Source organism: Fukomys damarensis, unplaced genomic scaffold (assembly GCF_012274545.1).
Source record: "Fukomys damarensis isolate Sample0158 unplaced genomic scaffold, DMR_v1.0_HiC HiC_scaffold_5, whole genome shotgun sequence".
Taxonomy (NCBI): Eukaryota; Metazoa; Chordata; class Mammalia; order Rodentia; family Bathyergidae; genus Fukomys; species Fukomys damarensis.
Window position 1 is genome coordinate 62,052,603 of NW_022900917.1, and position 18,996 is coordinate 62,071,598.

Below are 18,996 nucleotides of genomic sequence, written 5' to 3' on the forward strand. Positions count from 1 at the left end.
CACACACATGAGTTTGGAAACAAAGTAGGTCTTAGTAGTGACTCATTTTCCCACCTCCATATCAGGAGCATTCCAATACTGGAGAACCTGGAAAGAATCTATTGAGTTAGAAACATAGAGTACATTTTTTGACTCATTTTTTAAAATTGGGTTTTGGGGAGTTTGTGGTTTTTCTATTAATTTTCTTTTAATTACTTTTTCTGTTGTTAGGGGAGGTACAACGATAGCTCTTATTGACTATTATGTTATATCAATACCCAGCTGGTCCGTACCTCTATTACGGTTCCTGATTTTGTTGTTAAAGGCAGGGTGGCATAGTTGTTGCTAAAAATAGGTTTTTACTGTATGTCAATATCTGGTTTGTCTTTGTGTCATCAATACTGTGGTTCATTTCTGGAATACAGGTGTTGGGCCAACTACACTGCATTCTCCCAGACCTTGGGACAGGGGCAAAGGCTCAAAGGCATCACTGGAAAGCAGAAAGATCACCACACTAGCAGCAAAGTCGTCCCACTATTATTGACTTGCAAGCCTCACCACACCACAAAAGAACAAGAGATACATGAGAAAACAAAGCAACAAGATGCCTCCCCAAACTCATAGCTCCCCAAAAGCTGATCTACAAGGCTTCAATGGAGAGGAAATCAAAAGCCAACCAGCTCAATTACACAAAGTGAAAAAAAAAGGTGACAAAAAATCAATAAGGTGCTTAGCAAACTCAAAGATATTATAACTGGAATGGTAATGGATTTAATAAAAGTATCAGTGATCTTACAGAAGACACTAATAAAATGAGCTAAACAAAACAATACAAAACACAGATGACTAGTTTAGCAAAGAATTAGAATCCATGAAAAGGTACCAAACAGTTACTTTTTATTGAAAGCATGGGTAGAGAAGTGACCAATGTGAGGATGCTGTCAGAACTGGAAGATAGGGCTACTGTAAGTGACCATATATCCAGAGATACCTTAAGAACAAGAGGACATGGAAAATGAATCCCATGGCTCCTAGATGATAAGAAGAAAAAGAATCTAAGATTAATTTGAATTAACGAGAAATCAGAAGAAAGCACAAATGATATAAAAAACTTGTTTATAGAAATAATAGCAGAACATTTTCTAAGTATGGAGAGAGAATTTAAAATAGAGATAAGTAAGGCATATAAACTCCAAATAGCCACAATCAATAAACAACATCTTCATGAGATATTATAGTCAGAATCCCAAAAGTCTAACACAAGGACAGAATCCTAAAGCTCTAAGAGGAAAGCAATGAATCACTCATAGATGTAAATCTGTTAGATTTACAGTAGGTTTTTCAACACAAACCTCAAAGTCCAGGAGAGCTTGGAGTGAAGTGTTCGAGGCCTTAAAAGGAAGTAACTTCCAACCTCAACTAATATAGCCTGAAAAACTACCCTTAAAATTAAAAGAGAAATAAGGTGTATCCATGACAAAGAGAACCTTAAGAATTTTATAACCACTAAACCAGCACTCTAGAAAACTTTTCAAGGATATTTTAGAAACAATGCCAACAATGCCAAAAAGTATAACAGAATGAATACAACAGGTAGGATGAGTAGCTAAGTAGAAAGGTGGTGGTGGTGAAGGGGAGAATTCAGCAACAGAAACAAAATATTGTAGGAATAACTCAATACCTGTCAATAATAATTCAACCTCATTCCTGGCAGAACTAGAAGAAACAATCCTAACATTCATATAGACCAGAAGAGACCCAGAATAGCAAAAGCAAACCTGGGCACCAAGGGCAAAGCAGGAGGAATTACAGTACCAGATTTCAAATTATATTACAAAGATCTAGTGATAAAAACACCATAATACTGGCACAAAAGCAGACATGTGGGTCAGTGGGACAGAACAGAGGCGCTGAAACAACCTCAGGCATATTCAGCCATTTGATCTGTGACAAAGGGACCAAAAATATATGCCAGAGGAAAGATAGCCTCTTTCACAAATGGTGTTAGAGAAACTGAATTATACACATGAATTATACACATTGACTCTAGCCCCATATCTGTAACTATGTACTAATCTAAAAACAAAATGAATCAAAGATCTAAATATTATAACAGAAACACTTAACCTCCTGGAAGATAAAATAGTTAAAAATCTTGAAGACATAGGCATAGGCAAGGACTTTCTGAGCATAACTCAACTGCACAAGAAATAACATCAAGAATAAAAAAAGAGATTATGTCAAACATAAAAAGCTTCTGTACATCAAAGGAAACAACCAACATAGTGAAGAGACAACCTGCAGAATGGGAAAAATTTTACCAGCAACTCCATAGACAGAGGCTAATACCTAGAATATTTAAAGAACTCAAAAAAATTTTTTTAGATCTCTGAAAATATAAGGATCAGTAAAAAACAAAAATAAACAAACAAAAAACGGGCAACTGAAATGAAATGATACTTCACAGAAAAAGTAGAAATGGCCAATAAACACATGAAAACTGTTCAACATATCTAGCCATTACAGAAACACAAATTAAAGCAACACTAAGATTCCATCTTACTTCAGAAAGAATGGCTAAAGTCAAGAAATCACATAGCAACAAATGCTGACAAAGCTACAAAGGAAAAAGGCCTCCTTTTACATTGTTGGCAGGAATGGAAACTAGTACATCCACTATGAAAATCAATATGGAGACTCCTCAAAAAATGAAAGATAGAAATTCTATTTGACCCACCTATTCCCCCTCTAGCTATCTTCTCAGAAGAGTTAACAACATCATAATACAGTGATACATGCATACTCATGTTTATAGCACAACTCATAATAGCTAAATAATGGAAGCAGCCAACATGCCCATTAACAAATGAATGGATAAAGAAACGACGGTATTTATACATAACAGAGTAATACTGTTATAAAGACAAATAAATTTAAGTCACTAGTAGGAAAATGGGTGCACCTTGATACCACAATGTTAAGCGAAACAAATCAGACACACAAACTTAAATATTGTGTGGTTTCTCTTATATGAGAAACCCAAGGTATAAAGAAATTAAAGAGCAAAATACATGATAGCTTATAAAAAAAAACCCAGGGAGACAGATACTTTGCAAATGGAAGGGGGGCGGTCAAGAAAGGGAGAACAGAGGGAGGAAGGGGAGGGGATGTAGAAAGAATTAAGATGTATTTATGTACATACAACAACTCCCCATGATGAATGTAATCATTATGCACTAAAAACATGTACTAATAAAAACAAAGATTTTAACAATAAAAATAAAGTCAAAAGCAACACTGGATGTATAGGAATGTCAATTAGCCAATAGTGGAAATGAAACAGAATACCAGATAATAATATGAAAGAACTCAGGAAAAAGGCTGAGTTATAGCTCAGTTGCAGAGAACTTACTAGCATATGAAAAGCCCTGGATTTGATCCCCAGTTCTTCAAGAAAAAGTGAAAAGGAAGGAGAGACAATGAGAGAAAGAAACAAAGAAAGAAGAGAGAAAGAAAGAAAGGAAAGGAGAGGAGGGAAGAGGAAAGAAAGGAGGAAAAAAGAAAAGAAAGGTGGAAAGGAGGAAAGAAGAGAGGGAAGGAAAGAGTAGAAAAGAATAAAAGATATATGAAATCAATAATAAAATAGAAAGAAAATAGATTTAAACCCAACAATGTTGATAATTAAATGTATGAGGTGTGATAGAAAAATATGGTTAAACTGGGTATGATGGCTCATGCCTGTAATTTTGTACCCAGTGACTGCTGACTGAGACTGAGGCAAGAGGATCACCATGAGTTTGAGGCCAGATTGGGCTACATAGTGAGCTCAAGGCCCACCTGGACTACAGCCTGAGAGACCCCGTCCCAAAAAAACATGGTTAATGTTTAAATTGCCATTAATTTCCTTGAAATACTCCTTTCTTCAAACACACTTATCTCATGGTTTTTGCACTTTCGAAAGCAGGTCTCTAAAGCAGACGTCTTCTTTCATGAGTATCCTTAGTCATATTATCATATTTGCCTCAGTGTTTTGAACTGATTCAAAACACTCAGCTTTCATTTTGACTTTGGGGAAGAGCCAGAAGTTGCACAGTGCCAAATCTAGTGAACAAGGTGGATGAGGACTTACTGTAATTCCTTTCCATTGGAATGCACTCAGCAAAGCATTCACTGTAGTTTTTTTTCCATTAAGTTCACTAGCACACTTTAAATACACAGTACAGTTACATTCATCATTAGTATCTTGTACCTTTACATGATGCATCTTGGTTCTTATTTTTTCCCCATTCTCTGCCCTCCCTTCACCCCCTCCACCCTCCCCTATTTAACAAAGACTTTGTTTCCATGTTTTTCCCTTTCTCGTATTTTTTCTTTTCCCTTCTTTCCTTTCTCCATCCCTCCCACTTCCCCTACTCCTTTAGATGTTTTCTTCCTATTTCACAATATCAATTATATCAGTTATGCATTTTGATCCTTATTTTCACCTTTTGTCTTTCACACCAGAGAAACTATTTGGTATTTACACATGTGTGTCCTATTTATTTCTTTTCAGAATATGGCCTCAATGTGCATCCATTTAGCTATAAATGTCTCTAGTTTCTCATTCTTTATGGCTGAGTAGTACTCCCTTTTATTTTTAAAAAACCTACATCTTCTTAATCCAGTCTCCCATTGATGGGCAATTGGGCTGTTTCCAAGTTTTAGCTATTACAAAATGTGCTGCTACAAACATGGGTAAGCATATATCACTGTGGTATGATTCCTTTAATTGTTTTGGGAAGATGCCCAGCAAAGGAATAGCTGGGTCAAGTGGGACTTCTAATCCTAGCTGTTTGAGGTGTAGTTTTAATCATACTCATAAAGACACTCACGAAAAAGGACTTCCAGCACTGCTGTAGAACATGGCAAGAATGATAGGAAAGCTGTGTTTAAAGCAGGAGGGAGTATTTTGAGGAAAATTAATGGCAATGTATCTTTTAATATAATGTTTTAAATTTAAATATTAACTATTTGATTAAAATGCAGATTATCAGGCAGAATTTTAAAAGGGCTAGATCCAACTAAATGTTATCTATAGGAAAAACATTTTAAATCTAAAGACACAGGTTAAAAGTGAAAGGGCTGGGGATTTAGCTCAGTGGTTCTGCCACCTGCCTCGCAAATGCAAGGTCCCGAATTTGACCCCCAGTACCAAAAAAAAAAAAAAAAAAAAAAAAAGGAAAAGTGTAGGAAATGATGTGACATATTACATTGGTTTTTCATGATTGCTATAACAAATTATTACAGAATTGCATAATGGCTTATGCAACACAAATGCATTCTCTTACAGTCTGAACCTTAGATACCTACCATGAGTGTCCCTCGGTTAACATCCAAGTATCAGTGACTCTGCATTCCTTCCTAGAAACTTCACAGGGAAATCAGTTACTTGCCTTTTCTATCTTTCAGAGGCTACCCACACCCCTTGACACGTGGCCCTGCCCACCATCCTCACAGCAAGCAAGAGTGGGGCTGGTCTTTTTCACTTTGTGCACTTCTAATCATTCCGTTGTTGTCACACCTTCCTATGATCACAGTTGGGAGTGGTTTTGTGGCTTTCAAGAAGCATGTGATTAGGTTGGCTCCCTAGACAATCCAGGACAATTTTGTCATCTCAAGAGCCTTTGTTTGATTGGTATCTGCAAAGTCTCTTTTTCCTTACCAGGTTCCTGGGATTAGGCTATAAACATTTAGTTATTATGTTACCTACAAGAAATGCAAACGTTAACGACAAGAAAACTACAGCGACTGTCAGACAATTGTACATGGGATATTCATCAATATAGACCATTCATTGGGTCATATCAAAGTGCCATTAAATTTAAAAGATTGAAATCAATAGAGTATGTTCTCTGATCACAAAAGAGTTAAATTGGAAATCAATAACAGGAAGACTTGGAAGTAAATATCACACTTCTAAATAACAAAGGAAATTACAAAACATTTTACACTGAATAAAATTTTAAACCAAATGTGTGGGCTGCAGTAAAGCAGTGCTTGGTAGAAAATTTACAGCTTTAAGTACTTATTTTAAATAAGAAGAATGATCTAAATCAGTATTTTAAACTTCCACCTTAAGAAGCTAGTAAGAAAGGAACAAATACAAACAAAAGGCAGAAGACAGAAAATGATGAAGAGAAGAGTAGCAATCAACAAAATAGAAAATAGACAAACAACAGAGAAAAGGCAATGATAGCAAAACCAGTTTTTTGAAAATATCATAAAAATGGATATAGCTGTACCCAAACTAAATTTTAGAAAAGGATACAAAAATTACCAACATCATGAATAAAAAGGAGTACAATTGTCTCTCTAGAGAGTAAAATCATTCAGTTGAGGGAATATTTACTGTACATAATTTTCTGGTTTGTTTTAGATTTTGTTATATAACTATAAGTCTTGTTCCTATTGTTAATGGTGGCAAATTAATAGTTACCACAATTTGTCATTTTCTAGGCTGTGCTTTATACTATTGTTATTACTGATTGTACTACTTTAGCCACAGTGACATAGTTGTTCTAATCTGTTGTTCTTCCTTGTATGCAAAGACCAAGATTGCCTGAGAGTCATAAACAATAATATACTCCAGTAACAAGGAACCAGGGGCTAGGTCAAAGAGGCAGCAATTTGTCTTCCCTAATAAATTGAAGAGGTAGGATCTTGTGACACACCAAAAGCCCCAAAGCCAGGGACACCTATAAAACATCTCTAAAAAGTAGCCATTTCATAAGGAGTTCTAGTTACTAGTAATAAAGCTATCTACCACAAGCAATTTACAAGCATCAGTGCAGAAAATACATTTCAAAAATGGAAAAGGAGAAGAAACAGAAGCAAGATTCAATATGCAGCTCATCCAGATCTGCAGCTCATCCAAGGCAAATCCAGGGGTCAGAGGTATAACAATTCAAAAGCCACCCATCTGAACTTTCTGAAAAGATAACTGAAGTAAAAGATATAGTTGAAGTAAAAAAGCAAATCAATGAGGCTCTAGAAAAAAATCATAAATAATTTCTCAGCTATCAAAAGTATATGCAGCAAAATCAACCAATGTGAGTACAGAATATCAGATACAGAAGGCATGAAAAGAAGGACTTTTAAAAAGTATCAAGAGATAATGAAAAATCAATCCAACAGCTGCTAAATTATGCAAAGAACATAAGATTGATTTGAATCGATGAAAAAGCAGGAGGTAGTGTAAAGGACAAAACAAAACAAAACACCTGTTCACAGAAGAAAGGCTGGAAAACTTCCCAAGCATGGAAAAAGAATTTGACATACTGATAGATAAGTGAGGCACACAGAACTCCAATTAGCCATGATAAAAAAACTACACCAAGAGATACAATAGTCAAGAGTCTAGAAATTCAACACAAGAACAGAATATGAAAAGGAAAGAAACAAATCACCTATAAAGGAAAGCTCATCAGAATCACAGCAGACTTCCTAAGCCCTAAAAGAAAACAACCACCATCTCAGATTGATGTACCCCACAAAACTATCTTTCAAAATTGATGGAGAAATAAAATACTTTCATGATAAAGAACACCTGAAGAAATTCATGACCACATACTAGCTCTCCAAAGTGTCCTAAAGATTATTCTAGAGAGAGATAATGAAGACTGCAATTCCATGAACCACAATTGAAGGAATCCATCAAGCAAGGCAAGCAATTAAACAGAGGGAAAAGAGTAGGAGCCAACAATTGGAAAATAATATGACAAGAATAAGTCAATATATATCCGCTATAACCATCCATGTAAATGGTCCCAATTCACCAATCAAAAGAAACACTGGCATGAATAATCTGCAATAATACAGAAGATCCTAATAAGATTACTGACATTGAGAAATGGGAAGAAAGGAGCTAAAGGTGTAGGGAAGGTAGGATGGGCAGGGGAAGGGTAAAAAGGGAAAAGAAAAAATGTGAGATAGTGAAAAGATGGAAATAAAGTGGTTGTAGATGGGGAGGGGAGGAGGGGTAAAGGGAGGGCAGGGACAAGGGGAAAAAATGAGAACCAAGTCTTGTCATGTAGAGGTACAAGATCCCAACAATGAATGTAACTGTACTGTATCCCTAAAATGTACCAATAAACTCAATTAAAGCTGAAAAAAATAAAAAAAGAAACATTGGCAGAATGGACCAAGAAACAAGGACCAACAATATGCTGCATACAAGAATCACTTGTATCTCAAAAAGAAATTCATGGACTGAAAGTCAAAGGATGGAAAGCAACACTCCACGCAACAGGTGTCTGGAAAAAAGCTGGGGTAGTTATTCTATTCTCAGAAAAAAGTAGATTTCAAGCTAAGACTGATTAGGAGAGACAAAGAAAGTCACTACATCCTTGTAAAGGGAACAATCCAAGAGGAAAAATAACAATCATAAATATATATTCACCATTGTAGTTAGGGTTTGCAAGGGAATATACTTAATACAGGACACATAATTAATAGGATTATTTTATAATATTTACCCCAAAAGTCAAATGAAGAGGAATGCAAGAGGTCTGTCCTCACACTAGAGACCCAACGAATCCAGCTGAAAGCCTGGATCCCACAGCAATGTCCTGCACAAGTCTCACTAAAAGCCTAAAGCCCAAGGCAATGTCCTCCATGAGTCCAGCTAGAGGCCTAGCGCTCATGGCAATATCTTATGCAAGTCCATATAGAGGATCTATCTGAGAAGGCCCAAAGACCAATGGTGGAAGCTAGAAAGCCTGTGCCAGTGGGTTGAAGGACTTGTGCCACCAGACTGAGGGATCTGTACTGGAGCCAGGAAATGATGATCAAGGCAAAGATCAGAGCTCCCCTGACAAGAATAGCAGCCCTTCTTAGTGACAGCAAGGACCCAAGCTCCTCCTCCAATGAGAACAGCCAAATTTGCATCAGGAAAACCAGCCACAGCAAACTTTTCCAGGAAAATGAACAGCATATGATCTTTCCCTCCAAGACTCTTTTTATGCTGTTGGCAACAATCCTCAGGTGGGTCTTCCATGCCCCGAACTAGGCTGATTCATTTCAGCTGGACGTTACAAGTTGACCATTAGTTAATCCACCACATGCACCAAATACCAGCGCACCAAACTATATAAAACAAATACTAAAGGACATGAAAAGTCAAATAAGCACAATGGCAGTGGGGGACCTCAGCACTTCACTGTCACAAATAGACAGATGAACTAGACAAAAAAAAATCAACAAAGGAATATCAGAACTGAGCCAAACCTTTGGAAAATGGACTTAGTTGATGTGTACAGAGTGTTCCATCCAACAACATAAGAATACACATTCTTCTCAATTGCACATAGGAGTTCTCCAAAATATACTAGCTCATTGAACACACTCAAGTAAATGCAAAGGAACTGAAATTAATCCATGCATATTATCAGATCATAGTGCAATGAAATTGGAAATAAATGGTAAAAGAAGCCACAAAAACTGCATAAATATATGGAAATTAAATGACACCCTCCTGAACAAGCAATAGGTCACAGATGAAATTAAAGAAAAAAAATTAAGCAGTTTCTACAGTTAAATAATAATGCCAATACAACATATTAGAACTTATGAGACACAATGAAAGCTGTCCTACAAGGGAAATATATAGTAATGAATTTTTGCATCATACAAACAGATTGAACTCAAATAAACAACCTACTGTTGAACCTCAAGCTACTAGAAAAAGAAAAGCAAGTTAAACCCAAAGCACATACAAAGGGAGGAAATTATAAAAGTCAGAGCAAATATTAATGCAATTCAGACTAAGAAAACAATATAATGAATCAATGAATCAAAGAGTTGGCTCCTTGAATGGTTAAACAAAATAGACAAACCCTTAGCCAATCTTATTACAAAAAGGAAAGAAACAACTCAAATCCATGCAATTAGGAAGGAAAAGGGTGAAATCACAATCGATCCTGCAGAAATCCGGAAGATCATCATTGCCTACATCAAGTATCTGAATTTTAATAAGATGGAAAATACAGGAGAAACTGACAGATTTCTAGATACATATGAACTACAAAAGCGAATCAAGAAGATATAAAAATTCTTTTTTTTTTGGTACCGGGGATTGAACTAGGGTCCTTGCACTTTCAAGGCAGGCCACCAAACCACTGAGCTAAATCCCCGGCCCTAAAAATTCTAAATAAATCAATATCAATGAAATTGAAGATGTAATTAAAAACCTACCAACAAAGAAAAGCCAAGGTCCTGACAGATTCACTGTTGAAGTCTATAAGAAATTTAGAGAAGACCTAATGCCACTATTTCTCAAATTCTTTAATGAAACTGAAAAAGGGAAGCAATACTCCCAAATTCATTCCTGGAAACAAGTATTACCCTGGTTCCAAAACCAGAGAAGGATGTAACCAAAAAAGAGAACTACAGGCTAATCTCCTTAATGAAATAGAGGCAAAACTCCTCAATAAGATACTGGCAAACAGAATACAGCAAGTCATTAAGAAGACTGTACACCATGACCAAGTAGGATTCATCCCAGGGATGCAGCCACCTATTATGCCTGGGGATCAGGGGTCTTCAGGGTTGTTTTTTATTCCCTCCTACCCCCACCCTAACCCTTACCCCCTTGGTATAATTTTATTTCTAATTCTTGTCCTAAAAATGAGCCAAGGTAACAGGGAACCAGCCCTAGTCTCTCCCCACTTATGTCTCTTCAGGCTGGGTACCAGAAATGAGGTCTTTCACCTTGATAGGGACCCAGAAGAAATGGATCCTCTGGCTCATTGCCTCAACATATACAAATCAATAAATGTAATACATCATATTAACAGAGCCAAGGACAAAAATCAAATGATCATATCAATAGATACAGAAAAAGCATTTGACAAAGTCCAACACCCATTCATGAGAAAAAAAACCAAAAACAACTCTGCAGAAAAGTAGAGTAGAAGGTGTTTATCTCAATCTGATAAAAGCCATCTATGACAAACCAACAGCCAACATCATACTAAATGGTCAAAAACTGAAAGTTGGCCTGAGGATTTAGCTCAGTGGAGTTGCACCTGCCTGGCCAGCACAAGGTCCTGAGTTTGATGCCTGGTACTGAAAAAAAAAATCTGAAAGCTCAGGAACAACAAAGATGTCCAATACCATCACTTCTATTCAATATAGTTCTGGAAACATTAGCCAGAGCAATTAGACAAGATAAAGAAATAGAGTAAGGACAACAAAGGAAGAAATTAAATTATCATTATTTGTGGATAGCATGATACTCTACATAGAAGACCCCAAAAACTCCAGCAAAAGATGCCTAGATTTAATAACCAAATTTGGTAGTGTAGCTGGATAAACAGTCAACCACTCAAAAATCAATAGTATTTCTGTACACAAATAACAAACTCACTGAGAAAGAAATTAGGGAAACAAGGCCTTTCACAATAACATCAAAAGAAGTGAAACACTAAGGAATCAATCTAACAAAGTAAAAGAGCTCTGCATTGAAAACAACAGAACTCTGAAAAAGGAGATCAAAGAGGATATCAGGAAATGGAAAAATCATCCCTTGTTCTTGGATAGGCAGAATCAATAGAGTGAAAATGGTCCTATTTCTAAAATTATCATGCCAATTTACTGCAGTTTCAATCAAAACACCAACAGTATGTCTCACAGAATTAGTGAAAATAATTTATAAATTTATTTGGAACCAGAAGAGACCTAGAATAGCAAAGGCAATTCTGGGCAACAAAGGCGGGGCAGGGGGCATCACAACCCTGACTTGAAATTATACTACAAAGCTACTGTGATAAAAACAACATGGTACTGGCAAAAAAAAAACAGACCCAAGGATCAATGGAATAGATTGAAAGATGCAGAAACAACTCCAAACAGATTCATCCACCTTTTCTCTGACAGAGGGCTCAAACACTTTCCCTAGAAAAAAAGATAGCCTCTTTAATAATTAAATAGTGCTGGAAAAACTGGCTTTCCATAGCCAAAGATTAAAGTTAGACCCATATCTCTCACCATGCACTAAACCAAAGTCAAAATGGATCAAAGATCTAAATATTAAAACAGAAACTCTGTTGGTAGAGTTCTTTTTAGTTTGTTTTTGTTTTTTGAAACAGGGTCTTGAAATATAATCCAGGCTGGCCTTGAATTCATGGCAATTCTCCTGCCTCACTCTTCCAAGTGCTGATATTACAGGCACAAGCCTCCACACCCTGCTGGTAGAACTCTCAAAGACATAGGTATAGGGCAAAAATAAAAAAACCAAAAACTTTACAAACAAAATCCTGCTTGCACAGGGAATACTTCAAAGAATCAACAGATGGGATCTCATCATATTAAAAAGCTTTTGCACTGCAAAAGAAACCACCAATAGAGTGAATAGACAACCCACAGAGTCAGAAAAAAGTATTTCCTCAGACAAGGACTAATATTAGAGTATACAAAGAACTAAAAAATCAGACCCCCCAAATTTGAAGACCAGATCCAAAAATGGGCATCTGAAAAGACACTTCTCAGATGAAGAAGTACAAATAGCATATGAAAAAAAAGTTCAACATCACGGATCATTTGAGAGATGCAAATTAAAACAACACTGGAATTCCATCTCACTCCAGAAAGAATGGCTACTATGAAGAAATCAACCAATAACAAATGCTGGCTGGGCTGTGGGGTAAAGGAACACTTTGCACTGCTGGTGAGAGTGTAGACTGTTGCAACCACTGTGGAAATCAGTATGGAGATTCCTAAAAAAAGTAAAACTAGAGGTTCCATTTGACCCAGCTATTGCCCTTCTTGTTATCTTCCCAAAAAGAATTAAAAACATCATGCCATAGTGATATCTGCAACTTATGTTTATAGTGGCACACTTTGTAATAGCTAAATCTTGGAAACAGCCCAAATGCCCATCAGCAGATGAATGGTTAAAGAAGATATAGGGGTTTAAAAATATGTAATGGAGCACTACTCTGCCATAAGGAAGGATAAACTTGAGATAATTCTACATAATGGATGCACCTTGAGACCCTACTCTTAAGTGAAATAAAGTAGACACATACATTTAAATATCACAATGTTTCTCTGGTGTAAGTGACCAATAGGTAAACAAGGACAAAAATGTATAATAGATAATCAGAGGGCCGGGGGTTTGGCTCAGTGGTTCTGCTGCCTGCTCCCTGCCTTGCAAGCACAAAGGCCTGAGTTCGATCCCTGTTACAAAAAAAAAAAAAAAAAAAATCAGAAATAGGAAGAAAATTTTCAAATGGAAAGGGGAACAAGAGAGGGGGGAAAAGAAGGAAAGGAAAAGAAAAAAAAAGAATAGACAGAAAAAATGTAAATTTTTTTGTAAATAAGAAGAAAAGGGGTCGAAGGGAGGGGAAGGGGTTGGGGAAAAAAGAAGAATCAAGATACTATGTACAGGTACAAATTCTATATGATGAATGTGATCATTAGGTGTATCTAAAGTGTACCAATAAAATTAATTTAAAAATGAATACCATATGGTATCTCTCAAAAAAGAAAGAAAGAAAAGGGGGGACATCATTACATAGCCAGTGTATATTATCAAGCTAACAGGCTAATATAAGTAACTTCATATAAACAAGTTTGACAACTCACAAAATGGATATATTTCTTGAAGGAGACTATACAAGTTTTGCTTTGTTGTACTGTGAATTCAAACCAGAGGCTCCATTCAGACTGAGCTCCATCTCCAGTCCTTTGTTATTTTTTATTTTAATGTGGGGTCTCACTAAGCCATTATGTTGCCCCGGCTGGATTTGCACTTATGATTCCCCTGCCCCAGCTTCCCAGAGTACTGAAATTATAGGTATGCACCAGTTTTCTACTGCTGTTTAAATCAATTAACACAAACACTGTGACTTAAAGCAGTACAGTGAACTTATTAGCTTGTAGCTCCAGAACGCACAATCTGAAAACTAATTTTACTTGGTAAAATCAAGGTATTGTCAGGATTGTGTTTCTCCTGGAGGTTCCAGGGGAGAACTCATTTTCTAGCTTCTCAGGCACCAGAGAGCATTGTCTCTCTGCTTATCCTCCTCCTGCTTCCTCCCCGCCCCCGCTTGCTCTTCTTTTTCTTCTTCTTTTTTTGTTTTTGCTTTTGTTTTTAGTACTGAGGATTTAACCCAGTGCCCTTGTGACAAACTTCATCCATTGACTTTTTCACTTTTTATTTTGAGATAGGGTCTTACTAGATCTCTAAATTGTCCAGGCCGGGCTCAACATTCAATCCTCTTATGTCAACCTGCCTAAATCCTGGGATTACAGGTGTGCACCATGAGGGCTGGCTTCACCTCTGCCTCTGTTATCACATCTCCTCTCTGAATCTCACACCCCTGTATCCTTCTTATAAAGACTCTTTTGGTTATATTGGGCTCACCTAAGTAATAGGATAATCAACCATTTTGAGATCCTTAACTTCATCATGTATTTAAAGCTCTTTTGCATGTAAATTAACACATTTATAGATTTAAGGGATTAAAAAGACATCAGCACCTTAGGGAGGTCATTCTGCCTACCTGACATGCAAATTACCAAAATAGACACACAAAGAAATAAAATATTCAAATAGGCTTATACCTAACAAAGAACCTGAATTTGTAGTTACAAACCTTCCCACAAAGAAAACCCTTAGACTGAGATGACTTCAGTGGTAAATTCTGACAAACATTTAAAAAAAAAAAAGAAGAAGAAAGAAACCTAACTCTATGACAAACACAAAAATTAATGTAACATGGATCAAAGATGTGAACATAAAGGAAAAATCTATGTAATTTCCAGAATAAAACATAGGAGAATATGTTAGTGACCTCCAGGTAGGCAGAGAACTTATTTTATTTGTTTGTTTATATATTTATTTGCAGTACTAAGGACTGAACCCAGGGCCTTGCATATGCTAGGTAAGTGCTCTACACTAGCCCCTTGGTTTTTTTTGGTTGTTGTTGTTGTTTCTTGTTTTTTTGGTTTTGGTAAAGGGGGTTGAACTTGGGTCCTTGTGCTTGTGAGACAGGTGACGGAACCACTGAGCTAAATCCCTGGCCTGCCCCTTGTTGTTTTATGTTGAGACAGGCTCCCTCTAAGTTGCCCAGGTTGGCCTCAGCTGCACCCCTTCTGCCTCAGCTTCCCAACTAACTGGGATTACAAGTGTATGCCACCATGCCTTGCTGGCCACGAATGTTTGGTAGGACACACAAAAAAACACTTATCAACAGAAAATTTGTAAGTTTTTTTCAGCTTTAATTGAGTTTATTGGTACATTTTAGGGATACAGCACAGTTACATTCATTGTTGAGATCTTGTACCTCTACATGGCAAGTCTTGATTCTCATTTTTTCCCCTTACCTCTGCCCTCCCTTCACCCCCTCCTCCCCTCCCCATCTACAAACACTTTATTTCCATCTTTTCATTATCTCACATTTTTTTCTTTTCCCTTTTTACCCTTCCCCTACCCGTTCCATCTTCCCTGTAAGTTTTTTATTATAGTTAGATAATTTGCTCTACACATTTTTTTTTTCCCTTTTTACCCTTCCCCTACCCGTTCCATCTTCCCTGTAAGTTTTTTATTATAGTTAGATAATTTGCTCTTCAAAAGACAATACTAATAAAATGACAAAGCAGGCCATTGAAAGAAAATAGTTGAAATTTATACATCTGACAAAAACTGCTTTCCAGAATGTGTAAAAAACTCTTACAACTCAATAAGAGAACAAGAGTTCAGTAGAAACAGGAGGCAAAGAAGTTATACAAATGGCCAGTCAGCACATGAGAAGATGCTCAACAGCATTAGTGATTGGGAAAATAATGCTCAAACATATTGAGCTGGGGGTGGTGGTGCACCCCTGTATTCCAAGACTCTGGGAGGCTGAAGCAGGAGAATTGGAAGTTTGAGCCCAGTCCAGGCAACTCAGTGAGAACTCTTCTCAAAATAAAAGAGTTTTGTTTGTAGCTCAATGCAAAGACCTTGGATTAAATCCGCATATGGGGGAAAAAGATGTACTATACTGAACGACTCAATTTGATAAAATAAAAAGAGGATGACAATAGCAAATATAAGTAAGAATGAGAAATATCTGAACCTCATACATTGCTGATGGAAATAAAAAATAGTGCCACTACTGTGAAAAACAATTTGCCAGTTTCTTAGTTAAATATATATATATATATACATAAGGTAATTTCAGTTCTAGATTTTTACTCTTGACAAAACATATGTCCACATAAGTACTTGTTTTTTTAGTCATCATAGCATTGATTCAAAATAACCAGAACTGGAAAACAAAATGTCCATCAACAGGTAAATAGATAAAGAAATTATGGTGTATCTATTGTGAATATTCTCAGAAATAAAAAGGTACAAACTAGTGATACTTGTAACAGGGATGGATGAACCTTAAAAACATTATGTTGAGCAAAAAAGTCATGAAAAGCACACACTATATGATTTCCATTAATATTAAATTCTGTAACAGGCAAGACTAACATCTATTGACAGGAAGCTGTTCAGTGGTTAACTTGGGCTGTGGACAACAAGAATCGACTGCAAAGGAGCATGAACTTGCATTTTGCAATGACTGCAATTTTTATTATAGTGGCGACTGCATGAGTTTATTTGTCAAAATTTGTTAAGCTGTATTCTCAAATTGAGTGCACATTGTTGCACATAAATTACAATTCAATAATTTGGGTTGTTTTAAATAAAAGAAAAAAGTTAAAATGAAGTTACTTGAGCCCATTTCTAGGGACACAGTATAGCAGGAATGATAAGGGGCCCAGATTGTTACATTTTAATCAATCCTCATGGATAATTATGCTCCACACTGTTCCACTTGTAGGAATAATATTGATCTCGATCCACAAGTGGTGGCACACACCTGTAATCCCAGCACTCTGGGAAGTTTAGGCAGGAAGACTGCAAGTTTGAGCCAACCCTGGGTGATGCAACAAGATCCCTTTTCAGTATAGAGAGGGCTGGCAATGCAGCTCAATATGAAGGTCCTGGGTTTAACCTCTAGTACCAAGGGGGTAGAGAATGAAGGAGGGAGGAAAAGAAAGAAGGAGAGGGGAAGGAAGGAAGAAAGGAAAGAAGAAAGGAAGGAAGGAGGGGTATTGGTGTTGGATAACAAATCAACAGTTGCCTAGCTATGGATGTGTTTCCTTCTTTCATTCTTTTTTGTTTGTTTGTGTTTTTATTTTCATGGTACTGGGGATCGAATTCAGGACCTTGTGCTTTGGAGGCAGGCACGGCACCACTGAGCTAAATCCCCAGCCCTCTTCATTCATTCTTACTAAGGGAAGTTTGCTTGGAGATAAACAAGAGAAACCAAAATAAACATACATTATCAATGCAGAGAAAGCAGTTTATTTGCAAAGGACAAATTCTTTCCCATAAAGGCATCCATGAGTGGCATCAATAGGCTTCCAGCTAACTGGATACAAAGTACTGCCCACTTACCGTAGCTGGCTAGATACCACACCATCCACCCACTTATCCTGGAAGAAGAGCAGATAGGCAGGACGCCCGATGGAGCCTTCTCTTCAGAGAATGCAATAGCATACATGAAGAGCACTCATAGTCATGCTTCCTTTCTGTACCACTCCTATAAAAGAAGAGTCACGTCCCTGGCAAATTAGATGAAACCGAAAGGCTCTATCTCCATTCTTTAGTATTTTCCTTCATTACCTCATATATCTTCCCCATCTTCTTTTCCCCTGTTTGTTTTGCCTGTTGAAATTTTTCCTATCCTTCATGATCAGCTCGAGTGATGCGTTCATCAGGCCTTATATCATCATAGTCAAAGCCCCCCTCTCTGCCCTGAACTCCTATGGCATGTGACTTGAAGAGCTCTTAGAAAAATTTCAACTTGCCTTTTTACTTATCCATGTGCATTCCACACCTACTGTGTTACATTGTGATCTACTTGATTATAGAAACTATAACTCATGATCTCAGTTAAGTGTAGCCTGCACAGATCCTAGTATATAACACATTGCATTTGGTGGTTGTTTTATACACAACCATTGTAGAAAGGATGATTTGGTCATTGCTGATTTATATCTCTGAGCTTTTGCTTGTGCCTCACTTCTTCCAAGAAAACTTTTCTCACAAGTGTAAACTTCCTCCAAGAAAACTACTTCTCAGATCTCCTGGTGGTTTCTACAGCACTCTGGGCATAAATCTATCTTATCACTTACCATCACCATCAACAATGCATGATAAGGCAATTAATTATTACCTGTTTCATCCAATTATTCATAAGCAAAAAGCCTAGTCATTTTCACCTTACCTTCATCTAGCCCAGGCTTTCCTAATAGCATGCACTTCCTAAATATTTATCAAACAGAACAATCTGTTCAGAAGTCAGACCAGACCAAAACTGTCCTGAGATCTGATTCTCAGAAAAAGTTCAGCATGAATAGCTTTCCCACCTTGCTCCCACACATCTGGGTGAAACAGCAGACTCAGATGTTTCCTAGGGCCTTTAAATACCAAGATCGTGTGTTCCAGGGATTCCTTAGCAGAACAAATTGTTGAGCACAAAAGAGGAGAGCCCAAAAGTCTTTAAGATGGGCTCCCTGCCTCTGGGATGGCTGGACACATCAAAAAGAATTCTTGACCCTCTATCGTCGTAGGCTTTCCTCTCCTTTAGCAGGGTTCTCTCTCCCTCTGTCCTCAATGCCCTCTTATGCTTCCTCATTCTCCCAGCTTCACCTCTTCTTTTCCTCTTCCCTTGTCTCCTTCTCTATCAGTGTCACCCCACTTTCCTAGTGCCGCTGCTCCTGTTTCGTTTAATTCGCTGTCGCTTTCTTGACAGTAGGGTTTCTCTCAGGTCCTTCTTCCCATATCTTGCCCCTCACCCCAGAACCCCCTTCCCACGCTCCCCCGCTTTCCGCCTAGCGGGAAGCAGGGCCTCCTCAGGAAGCCCAGAGGCGGGAGGTGGGTGGGCCCGGCGCTGCGGTCCCGCCCCTCGTGCGTGTGTGAATGTCCGTGTGGCA

The 18,996-nt window shown here is 37.4% G+C and overlaps 1 protein-coding gene across 1 annotated transcript in view; it reads left to right on the forward strand.

The window, feature by feature from the left end:
- The first annotated feature begins 887 nt into the window (after positions 1-887).
- Positions 888-18,996, forward strand: part of LOC104866537 (IQ motif and SEC7 domain-containing protein 3-like) — a 69,612-nt gene continuing 51,503 nt past the window's right edge. Inside the window, exons 1-2 of the mRNA XM_019208415.1 lie at positions 888-944; positions 18,899-18,937. Coding sequence (XP_019063960.1) covers positions 888-944; positions 18,899-18,937 — 96 coding nt within the window. The remainder of the gene's footprint in view (positions 945-18,898; positions 18,938-18,996) is intronic.